This window comes from Neofelis nebulosa, chromosome 10, assembly GCF_028018385.1.
Source record: "Neofelis nebulosa isolate mNeoNeb1 chromosome 10, mNeoNeb1.pri, whole genome shotgun sequence".
NCBI classification, from domain to species: Eukaryota; Metazoa; Chordata; class Mammalia; order Carnivora; family Felidae; genus Neofelis; species Neofelis nebulosa.
Window position 1 is genome coordinate 65,032,254 of NC_080791.1, and position 12,865 is coordinate 65,045,118.

The 12,865-nt window shown below is 40.4% G+C and overlaps 1 protein-coding gene across 6 annotated transcripts in view; it reads right to left on the reverse strand.

The window, feature by feature from the left end:
• Nucleotides 1–12,649, reverse strand: part of RIC3 (RIC3 acetylcholine receptor chaperone) — a 67,347-nt gene extending 54,698 nt beyond the window's left edge. For 3 of the 6 annotated variants that reach the window (XM_058688140.1, XM_058688139.1, XM_058688141.1), the window contains exon 1: nt 11,928–12,649. In XM_058688140.1, coding sequence (XP_058544123.1) covers nt 11,928–12,051 — 124 coding nt within the window. In that variant the 5' untranslated portion in view covers nt 12,052–12,649. The remainder of the gene's footprint in view (nt 1–11,927) is intronic. The other 3 variants (XM_058688138.1, XM_058688136.1, XM_058688137.1) reach the window with 3 other exon arrangements.
• Nucleotides 12,650–12,865: the final 216 nt, after the last annotated feature.

Consider the following 12,865-nt stretch of genomic DNA (forward strand, 5'->3'; position numbering starts at 1 on the left):
TAAATGAGTTACAAAATAAGCTTGATGCAGTGACAGCAAGGATGGAAGAAGCAAAAGGAGAGAATAGATGAAAAGATAAAATTAAGGAAAATAATGAAGCTGAAAAAAAGAGGGAAAGGAAAGGATTAGACCACAAGGGGAGAATTTTAAAGACCTAAGTGATTCAATGAAACAAAATAGTACCCATTATCCTAAGAGTTCCAGAAGAAGAAGAGAGAAAGGGGCAGAAAGTTTATTTGAACAAATTATATCTGAGAACTTCCCTAACGCAGAGAAGGAAACAGACATCCAAGTCCAAGAGGCAAAATACAAAGATAAAGAGAGAATTCTGAAAGCAGCTTGGGACAAATGGACCTTAACCTACAAGGGTAGACACATAAGGGAAGTAGCAGACCTGTCCATTGAAACTTGGCAGGCTAGAAAGGAATGGCAGGAAATATTCAATGTGCTGAATAGGAAAAAATATACAGCCAAAAATCCTTATCCAGCAAGGCTGTCATTCAGAATAGAAGGAGAGATAAAGGCTTTCCCAGACAAACAAAAACTAAAGGAGTTCATGACCACTAAACCAGTCTTGCAGGAGATCCTAAGGGGGGACTCTGTGAGCGGAAAGCAGCAAAGACTACAAAGGACCAGGAACATCAAAACAAGCACGAAACCTACAGATAACACAATGACACTAAATTCGTATTTTTCAATAATCACTCTGAACATAAATGGACTAAATGCCCCAATCAAAAGACAAAGAGCTTAAGAATGGATACTCATTTTAGACCTGAGGACACCTGCAGATTCAAAGTGAGGGGATGGAGAACCATCTATAATGTTACTGGACACCAAAAGAAAACAAGAGTAGCCATACTATATTTTATTTTTTCTAAGGTTTATGTTTTTGAGAGAGTGAGAGAGACAAAGCGTGAGCGGGGGAGGGGCAAAGAGCAGGCTCCAGGCTCTGAGCTATCAGCACAGAGCCCAACACAGGGCTCAAACTCATGAACTGTGAGATCATGACCCAAGTTGAAGTCAAATGCTTAACTGACTGAGCCACCCAGGTGCCCCAGACAAACTAGATTTTAAAACAAAGACTGTAACAAGAGATGAAGAAGGGCATTATACCATAATTAGGGGGTCTATCCATCAAGAGGAGCCAACAATCGTAAATGTTTATGCCCCCAACATGAAACACCCAAATATAAATCAACTAATCACAAACATAAATACATATATAATACAGTGATTGCCACTTACAGCAATAGACCAATCATGTAGGCAGATAAATCAATAAGGAAATAACAGCTCTGAATGACACATTGGACCAGATAGACATAACAGATATATTCAGAACTTTTCAACCCAAAGCAGAATACACATTCTTCTCAAATGCACATTGAACATTCTCCAAAAGAGATCGCATACTAGGTCACAAAATAGCCCTCAACAAATATAAAAGGATTGAAATCATACCATGCATTTTTTTTTCATACCATGCATATTTTAATCACAACACTATGAATGAAACTTGAAATCAACCACAAGAAAAAGTTTGGAAAGCCCCCAAATACATGGAGGTTAAAGAACATCCTACTAAAGAATGAATGGGTTAAGCAGGAAATTAAAGAAGAAATTAAAAAATATATGGAAGCAAATGAAATGAAAATATGACAGTCCAAATCCTTTGGGATGCAGCAAAGGCAGTCCAGAGACGAAACTATATTGCAATTCAGGCCTTTCTCAAGAAGCAAGAAAGGTCCCAAATACACCACCTAACCTCACACCTAAAGGAACTACAAAGGCAGCAGCAAAGAAAGCCCAAAGCCAGCAGAAGAGAATAAAGATTAGAGTAGAAATAAACAATATAGAATCCAAAAAAAAAAAAAAAAAAAAAAAAAAAAAAAAAAAAAAAAAAAGGTAGCAAAGATCAATGAATCTAAGAGCTGGTTTTTTGAAAGAATAAACAAAACTGATAAACTCCTAGCCAGACTTCTTAAAAAGAAAAGAGAGATGACCCAAATATATAAAACCACAAAAGAAAGAGGAGAGATCACAACCAACACCACAGAAATACAAATAATTATTACAGAATACTATGAAAAATTATATACCAACAAACTGGACAATCTGGAAGAGGTGGATAAATTCCTAGACACTCACACACTACCAAAACTCAAATAGGAAGAAATAGAAAATTTGAATAGACCCATAACCAGCAAAGAAATTGAATCAGTTATCAAAAATCTCCAACAAATAAGAGTCCTGGGCCAGATGGCTTCCAAGGGGAATTCTACCAGACATTTAAAGCAGAGTTAATGCCTATCCTTCTCAAGCTGCTCCAAAAAACAGAAATGGAAGGAAAGCTTCCAGACTCCTATGAAGCCAGCATTACCTCAATTCCCAAACCAGACAGAGACCCGACTAAAAAGGAGAATTACAGGCCAATATCCCTAATGAACATGGATGCAAAAATCTCAACAAAATACTAGCAAATCGAATTCAACAGTGTATCAAACAATTATTCACCACGATCAAGTGGATTCATTCCTAGGCTGCAGGGCTGGTTCAATATTCACAAATCAATCAATGTGGTACATCACATTAATAGAAGAAAGGATAAGAACCATACGATCCTGTCAATAGATGCAGAAAAAGCATTTGACAAAATACAGCATCCTTTATTAATAAAAACCCTCAAGAAAGTCAGGATGGAAGGAACATATCTTAACATCATAAAAGCCATATATGAAAAGCCCACAGCTAATATCATCCCCATGAGGAAAAAAGTGAGAGCTTTCCCCGAGATCAGGAATAGGACAGCACCACTGCTGTTTAACACAGTGCTGTAAGTCCTAGCCTCAGCAATCAGATAATAAAATGAAATAAAAGGCATCCAAATTGGCAAAGAAGTCGTCAAAGTTTCACTCTTTGCAGATGACATGATACTCTACATGGAAAACCTGAAAGACTCCACCAAAAAACTGCTAGAGCTGATATATGAATTCAGCAAAGTTGCAGGATATAAAAATCAATGTACACAAATTGGTTGCATTTCTATACAGCAACTACACCAATAATGAAGCAACTGAAAGAGATATCAAAGAATCAATCCCATTTATAATTGCACCAAGAACCATAAAATACCTAGGAAGAAACCTAACCAAAGAGGTAAAAAAAAATCTGTATGCTGAAAGCTATAGAAAGCTTATGAAAGAAACTGAAGAAGGGGTGCCTGAGTGGCTTAGTCAGTTAAGTGTCCGATTTCAGCTCAGGTCCTGATCTCATGGTCCATGGGTTCGAACCCTGCATCAGGCTCTGTGTGGACAGCTCTGAGCCTGGATCCTGTTTTGGACTCTGTGTCCCCATCTCTCTCTGCCCCTTGCCCCCCCATCTCAAAAATAAACATTAAAAGTTTTTAATAAATTGAAGATGACACAAAGTAATGGAAAAACGTTCCATGATCATGGACTGGAAGAACAAATATTGTTAAAATGTCGATACTACCCAAAGCAATCTACACATTCAATGCAATCCCAATCAAAATAGCACCAGCGTTCTTCACAGAGCTAGAGCAAACAATCCTAAAATTTGTATGGAACCACAAAAGACCCGAATAGCCAAAGTAATGCTGAAAAAGAAAACCAAAGCTGGAGACATCACAATTCTGGACTTTCGCCTGTATTACAAAGCTGGAAGCATCAAGACAGTATGGTAATGGCACAAAAACAGGCACAGAGACCAATGGAATAGAGAACCCAGAAATGGACCCACAAACATATGGCCAACTAATCTTCAACAAAGCAGTAAAAAAGGCATTCTCTTTAGCAAATGGTGCTGGGAGAACTGGAGAGCAACATGAAGAATGAAAGTGGACCACTTTCTTACACTATACACAAAAATAAATTCAAAATGGATAAAAGACCTAAATGTGAGACAGGAAACCATCAAAATCCTACATGAGAAAACAGGCAGCAACCTCTTTGACTCTGGGTACAGCAACTTCTTACTTGACATATCTCTGAAGGCAAGAGAAATAAAAGCAAAAATGAACCACTGGGACCTCATCAAGATAAAAAGCTTCAACACAGCAAAGGAATCAACAAAACTAAAAGCCAACTGAAGGAATAGGAGAAGATATTTGCAAATGACATATGACATATTGGATAAAGCATTAGTATCCCAAATCTATAAAGAACTTACCAAACTCAACACCCGAAAAACAAATAATCCAGTGAAGAAATGGGCAAAAGACATGAATAGACATGTTTCCAAAGAAGACACCCAGATGGCCAACAGACCCATGAAAAGATGCTCAACATCGCTCATCATCTGAGAAATACAAATCAAAACCACACTGAGATACCACCTCACACCTGTCAGAATGGCTAAAATTAACAACTCAAGAAACAGCAGATGCTGGTGATGGTGTGGAGAAAAGGGAATCCTCTTGCACTGTTGGTGGGAATGCAAACTGGTGCAGCCACTCTGGAAAACAGTATGGAGGTTCCTCAAAAAATTAAAAATGGAATTACCCTATGACCCAACAACAGCACTACTAGGAATCTATCTAAAGGATACAGGAGTGCTGATTCGAAGGGACACGTGCACCCCAATATTTGTAGAAGCGCTATCAACATAGCAAAATTATGGAAACAGCCCAAATGTTCATTGACTGATAAATGGAGAAAAAAAAGATGTGGCATATACATACAATGGAATACTACTCAGCAATTAAAAAGAATGAATCTTGCCATTTGCAGCAACTGGATAGAACTGGAGGGCATTATGCTAAGTGAAATAAGTCAGTTAGAGAATGACAGATCACATGATTTCATTCACAGGTGAAATCTGAGAAACTTAACAGATGACCAGAGGGTAAGGGAAGGAAAAACAAGATTAAAAACAGAGTGAGGCAATCCATAAGAGAGACTCTTAAACACAGAGAACAAACTGAGGGTTGATGGGGTTGGGGAAAATGGGTGATGGGCACTGAGGAAGGCACTTGTTGGAATCAGCACTGGGTGTTGTATGTAAGTGATGAATCACAGGAATCTACTCCTGAAGCCAAGACTACAAGACTACCCTGTACGTTAGCTAACTTGACCAAAGGGGAAAAAAAAAATCCACTTTTAGTTCTAGCCACACTAAAATGTTCATATTTCCCAAATGTATACACCCAAGAAAAATGAAAACATGTCTACATCAAAGTTTATATTCAAATGTTAAAAGCAGCATTACGTATATAATAAAAAAAATACATAAATAACCTAAGTGTCCATCAATGGATGAATGGATAAACAAAATGCAGCATATCCACAAAATGGACTACTATTCGGTCATAAAGTCATGAAGTACTGTTACATGCTACAACAGGGATGAACCTTGAAAACATTATGCTAAGCAAATGAAGCCAATCACAAAAGATCACATATTGTATGATTCCATTTATATGAAATTTCCAGAACAGGAAAATTTATACATACAGAAAGTTGCCTAGGGCTGAAGGCAGAGTGGGGTGTGTTGGAGGGTGATGGATAGAGGATGATGGAGATGGGGGGGGGAATGACAAAGTAAATGTTCTAACACTGATTGTTGTAATGGCTGTACAACTCGGAATAGAACAAAAATCACTGAACTGTACACTTGAAGTGGACGAACTGTATGTGAACTTTATCTTAAGAAAGCCGTTAGGAAAAAAGAACATCTCTGCTCCCAATAAAACTGATCATTCTAATCATGAGTTCCCACTGGTTCCTGCAAGGTGTTTGAGTATATGCAACTGATATTGTTCTTCACTTATTTATTGTCCATTTACCTCTACTAAACTGTGCGTTCCTCAGGCAGATAATTGGCTCATTTTTCTTAGAATCCACAGTTATCTGTACACTGTGTACACACTAAGTGAAAGAGCACATCATAAATATTTACTAAAAGATGGTCTAAACAGCGGTCATGTGGAAAAGGGACTGTACTTGTTTCACATACTCCAATGGGCAGAAATGAAAGTTACAATGGCGGGTTTTAAGAATTTTCAAAAATCAGGGTTGTCTTTCTCTAAAACAAAGGTTTCTTGGTTCTGTGAATTCTCCGAATTGACACTCAAATTGTGAATGTATGTGTAAATAGTATGTGAATTTTTCTAGGGAGAAACTCTAACTTTCATCAGATTTTCAAAGGGGTATGTAACCCCAAAATAGGTAGGAATTGCTATTTTTTTTCTTTTTAAAAAATTTTAGGGGTGCCTAGTTGGCTCAGTCAGTTGAGCATCCGACTTAGGCTCAGGTCACGATCTCATGGTTTGTGGGTTCAAACCCTGCGTCAGGCTCTATGTTTACAGCTCAGATTCGAGATGCTTTGGATTCTGCTTCAGATTCTGTGTCCCCCTCTCTCTGCCCGTCCCCTGCTCACACTCTCTTTCTCAAAAATAAACATTAACAAGATTTTAATTAAAAAAATTTAATCCCAGTAAACAGTGTTATATTAGTTTCAGGTGTGCAATTTAATGATTCAACAATTCCATGTATTACTCAATGCTCATCAAAAGTGTAGTCTTGGGGTGTCTGGGTGGTTCAGTTGGTGGAGTGTGTGACTCTTGGTTTTGGTTCAGGGGATGATCTCACAGTTCATGGGATCGAGCCCTGCGTCAGCCTCCACGCTGGCAACACAGAGCCTCCTTGGGATTCTAACTCACTCCCTCTCTCTCTCTCTCTGCCTCTCCCCCACTTGTGTGCACATGCACCCACACTCTCTAAATAAATAAATAAGCATTTTTAAAAAAAGTGTAGTCTTTAATGCCCTTCATCTATTTCACCCATCCCCCAACCTACCTCCCCTCTGGTAACCATCTGTTTGTTCTCTATAGTAAGAGTCTGTTTTGTGGTTTGTCTTTTTTTCCTTTTTATTTAATTTTTATTTTGGCTTTTTATATTTTAGTTAGTTAATACACAGTGCAATATTGGATTCAGAAGTAGAATTCAGTGATTCATTACTTAGATACAACATCCAGTGCTTATCATGACAAAGAATTACTCACCATAATCAAGTGGGATTTATTCCTGGGCTGCAGGGCTGGTTCAATATTAGCAAATCAATCAACATGATACACATTAATAAAAGGATAAGAGCCATATGATCTTGTCAATAGATGCAGAAAAAGCATTTGGAAAAAAATATACCATGAATTCTTTTTTTTTTTTTTTTTAATATTTATTTTTGAGAGAGTGAGAAAGAGCATGAGCGAGGGAGGGGCACAGAGAGAGGAGACACAGAATCTGAAGCAGGCTCCAGGCTCTGCACTGTCAGCACAGAGCCCAATTCTGGGCTTGAACTCATGAACCATGAGACCATGACCTGAGCCGAACTCAGACGCTTAACCAACTGAGCCACCCAAGTGCCCCATGAATTCTTTAATGTTTAATTTTGAGAGCAAGTGCACAAGCAGAGAGGAGGGGCAGAGAGACTGGGGGACAGAGGATCCTAAGCCAGCTCCACACTGACAGCAGAAAGCTTGAGCATCCATTCTTGATAAAAACCCTCAACAAAGTAGGGATAAATACAATATACCTCAATATCATAAAGACCATATACCAAAGACCCACAGCTAATATTCTTAAAGGGGAAAAACTGAGAGCCGCTCTCCTACTATCAGGAACAAGACAAGGAAACCCATTCTCACCATTACCATTTAATATAGTACTGAATGTCTTAGCCTCAGCAAACAGACAACAAAAAGAAATAAAGGACATACAAATTGGCAAGGAAGAAGTCAAACTTTCACTCTGCAGACAATGTGATACTCTATGTAGAAAACCCAAAAGACTCCACCAAAAAATTGCTAGAATACATGAATTCAGCAAAGTCATAGGATATAACATCAACTGTACAGAAATCTGTTGCATTTCTATACACCAGTAATGAAGCAGCAGAAAAAGAAATCAAGGAATCGATCCCATTTACAACTGTGCCAAAAACAAGAAGATAGTTAGGAATAAACCTAACTAAAGACGCAAAAAAAAAAAAAAAAAAAAAAAAAAAAATCTGTACTCTGGAAGCTATAGAAAACTTGCAAAAGATACTGAAGAGGACACAAAGAAATGGAAAAACATTCCATACTCATGGATTGGAAGAACACTGTTAAAATGTCTATACTACCCAAAGCAATCTACACATTTAATGCAATCCCTATCAAAATACCTGTACCACCAGCATTCTTCACAGAGCTAGATCAAACAATCCTAAAATTTGTATGGAAGCACAGAAGACCCTGAATAGCCACAGCAATTCTGAAAAAAATAAAACTAGAAGTATCATGATTCCAGATTTCAAGCTATATTATAAAGCTGTAGTCATCAAGACAGTATGGTTCTGGCAGAAAAACAGACATATAGATCAATGGAACAGAATGGAAAACCCAGAAATGGACCCACAACCATATGGTCAACTCATCTTCAACAAAGCAGTCTCTTCAGCAAACAGTGTTGGGAAAACTGGACAGTGACATGCAGAAGACACACTGGACCACTTTCTTACACTATACACAAAAATAAACTCAAAATGGACGAAAGACCTAAACTTAAGACAGGAAACCATCAAAATCCTAGAGGAGAACAAAGCCAGCAACCCGTGATCTCGGTCAGAGCAAATTCTTACTAGACACATCACTGAAGGCAAGGAAAACAAAAGCAAACATGAACGACTGGGACTTCATCAAGATTAAAGATTCTGGGGGTACCTGGGTGGCTCAGCCAGTTGAGCATCTGACTTTGGCTAAGGTCATGATCTCACGGTTCATGAGTTCAGGTCCTACATGGGGCTCACTGCTGCCAGCGCAGAGCCCTCTTCAGATCCTCTGTTCCCCTCTCTCTCTGCCCCTCCCCTGCTCATGCTCTCTCAAAAATAAACATTTAAAAATCCACAAAGATGCAAAGCTTCTGCACAGCAAAGGAAACAATCAACAAAACTAAAAGGCAGCCTACAGAATGGGAGAAAATATTTGCAAACAGCACATCTGGTAAAAGATTAGTATCCAAAATCCATAACTTCTCAAACTCAACACCCAAAAAACAAACAAAATGGACCCAGTTAAGAAACGGCAACACACATGAATAGACACTCTTCCAAAGAGGACATCCAGCTGGCTAACAGACACATAAAAAGATGCTCAACAACACCCATCATCAGGGAAATACAAATCAAAATCATAGTGACATATCACTTCACACCTGTCAGAATGGCTAAGATTAACACAAAAAACAACAAGTATTGGTGAGGATGTGGAGAAAGGGGAACCCTCTTGCACTGCTACTGGGAATGCAAACTGGTGCAGCCACTCTGGAGGACAGTATGGAGGTTCTTCAAGAAACTAAAAATAGAACTACCCTATGACCCGGCAATTTTACTACTAGGTATTTACCCCAAGGATACAAAAATACAGATTCAGAGGGGTACATGCACTCCAATGTTAATAGCAGCATTATCAACAATAGGAATGGCTATTTTTATTTTTTTAATGTCTATTTATGTTGAGAGAGAGGTGTGCTCACACAAGCATGCAGAGAAGGGGCAAAGAGAGGAGAGAGAGAATCCCACACAAGCTCAATGCTGTCAGCACAAATCCCAACACAGGGCTCGAACCCACAAACTAGGAGACCATGACCTGAGCCAAAAATCAAGCATCAGACACTTAAGGGACTGAACCAATCAGGCACCCTGAAATCACTATTTTAAAAATGTTACATACCGGTGTGAGGATTTTAATTAATTTTTTTTTTGAAGTCTAGTTGACATACAATGTTACTATGCCATACACCTGAAACTAATGTAATTCTACAACTCTATATATTATTATGCTCACAAGTGCAGCTATCATCTATACTGCACAGCCCTGTGACACCATTGGCTATAACACCTGTGCTGTACTTTCATCCTGTGACTTATTAATTTCAAAACTGGAGGCCTGTACCTCCCACTCCTCTTCATCTGTTTTGCCCATTCCCTCCCCCACCCCTCCCATTTGGGGATCATCAGTTTGTTCTCTAGGTTTACAGGTCTGTTTCTGTTTGCTCATTTAATGTTTTAGATTCCATTTCACATATAATTGAAATTATATGGTATTTGTCTTCCTGGCTTATTTCACTTAGCATAATACCCTCTAGGTCCATAAAAGGGCAGAGGTTTTAGTTAGCAAAATTTCAGTTACTGACATAGATCATTCAAGGTAAGTTTTTGCCTAGATTATACTCTTTTAGTAACTAATGCAAAAAGAGAATTCACAATATTAGTAGCTTCATGAACTTAACTTATTCACATTATTTGACTGCCATTTTAGCTAAATGAAGTAGTTAGTGGTAGACAAGACAAAGTCCCCACCTTCATGAAGCTTACATACTCGAAAGTAGAAACAGAAAAAAAGTGAGTAAACAAATAAGAACATTTCATACCATATAGTAATTCCTTCAAAAAGGAAAATAAAACAACATGAAGGACTAGGAAGTGATTCGGGTGGAGTTGTCTTAGCTAGGGAGAGTCTCTCTGAGGAGATTACATTTGAGCTGAAACTTGAGTAAGGAGAAGGAAGGTGAGGTAAGAACATTCCAGGGAATAAGGAGAACAGAAAGTGTTCTCATCTCTAAGATGACAACACTGAATATCAGCTCTTGAGTTCTCAAGGTAAAGAGCCACATTTAATCTCTCCACAACATGTATAAGAGGATCTCCCACTCACATTCAATGGAACTTATTCAAGATAATTCAGCATAATGGAATTCAATTCAGTGAAATACCATTTTAGAAGAATCTTTACTGCTCAAGATCATCATGAATTAATCTTCAAGGCAGACAAGACAGGACCATTAGACAAAGTGAGTAAAACCTTTAGGATTTTGTAACAAGGTAGAAAGAAGAAAAAATAATGTGATAATTTTTTGGAAGTCTCTTCCAGGTAGATAGTCTTACAAGCATAAAGTTTATCAAGCAAATTCTATCAAGAGAATTCTGGGTTCAATCTGTCCTCCACCCCTAGAATTTAGTGCTTTGCATCTATAGTATTTCTAAATTATGATGTGCAAGAGAGTGGAACGATATAGTCAGTGTGCATAAATAACAGGGAAGTGGATCTCAGTTCAAAAGGAGCTGTCCAATCACCAAGGGCTGAATATTAGTGGAAGTGTCTGAAGACTATAAAACCATCCTCAAGGGTATTACAGAGATTATTTACAGGAGGAAGTTCCTAGTAGAACTTCAAGACCTCCAGAGAACTGTTCTAGTCCCTTCTCTCAACCTGGACATCCATCCCTTTACACGCATTATGGAAAAGCCCCTGAAAGCAACCAACACGGTGGGTTTGTAAACACCACAAAGATCATACCAATAAGAAAGGATTACCAAACAATTTAAGTAAGGGGAAAGTAGTAATTTGCTCATCTCAGTAACTGAAATTTGAGTTAAAAATTTCAAATTATACTTAAAAAGGCACAAAAACAGGCTCAAGCGGGGCGGTGAAAGTACACAACGACTTAAGGCTAACCACACCGATATCAATTGACTTTATGTAAAAGCACGACTGAAAGCACACGGAAACCCCTGAGAGGGGAATCCAAGTGGAAGCCCTCCTGACTCAAAGCACCTGAGCAGATGGTGACAGCTGGGTTAAGCCAGTGAGGGCAAGGGGGAAAGCTTCGAACGGGTGTGCGACGGGCCACCGAGAGGGTGCCCAGGCGCGCGCGAACGCCAGCACTCCCGGCCCTTCCTGCATCAGGAGGTCGAAGGGACCAGACAGCTGGAGGAGTCGTCCGCTGACGCCAAGGGACCCGCAGGGGCTTGGCACCTCCCAAACGCCGCCAGGTCCGCCCTCTCTAGCCCTTTCGAGGAGACCTGGAGCACCCCTCAGTGCAGCAGTGCTCTTCGCAGACTGAGGGGAAGCTAGCCCGTTTGCTCACCTTCCGGCGCCGGCGGCGGCTCCTGCCGCTTTCCGCGGGACAGGAAGGCCTTGGGCAGCAGCAGCGACACAGCCAGGACAAGCCCCGAGGCCAGGGCCACCCTCTGCACGGTGGAGTACGCCATGGCCGCCGCCCTCGCCACAGGTGCCGATGCCAGCCGGAACCGGAACCGCAGCGCCGGGGGCCTCCTCCGACCGAACCGGGGCTGCGCGGACGGCGACGCGCGAGGGACAAGTGCGCCAGGCGCCCGCACCGCGGTCGCGGCCTCCGTACTCGCACCCGCGGCCTCCCGTCTTTGCCAACTGGAAACTCCTCCCCCTCCACGTCCCACGCCCAGGGGCGCGTCCTTCGGACCCGGGGCATTGGCGGTCCCGGCCTTCTGCGCATCCCGCTCACTGCGTGGCTGCGTCCGTGCGTCTGTCCGTCGGTTCGTCCCCTTACCGCAGGCAGCTCCCGTTGCTCACAGCTGTTCTCTGTCTGCAGCCAAAGGAGCGAATGCTGAAACGCACGCCTAATGATCCCCCTCCACAGCGTAAAACCTTTCAAGAACGCCTCTTTATCCTTGGTACAGCCATCTGACTTGTTTCTATGCCCTGAAAGCTCTGAATGATTTGGTCTTAACAGTGCTGCATCCAAACTAGATCATTTGCTCTTTCCGCAGCATATTCCTTGCTTTCCGGGGGCCTTAGCTTGTCCTGTTCCCTCTGCCTGGAAGATTCCTAACGCCATCTCCACCGGGTAAATACTTCTCTGTAGAACAACTGAAAAAAAAAAAAACAAAACACTCTCTTTGTGAAACTTTTCCAGTCAGCTTCTCCTTCCTCTGCATTCCCACAGTCCTCCATTACTGTCTTTATTATTTAATGTTTATTAGCTAAATGAATATGCATTTTATGAACATTCAGTTCTTCTGATGTATCAAATCCAGAAATGGCACT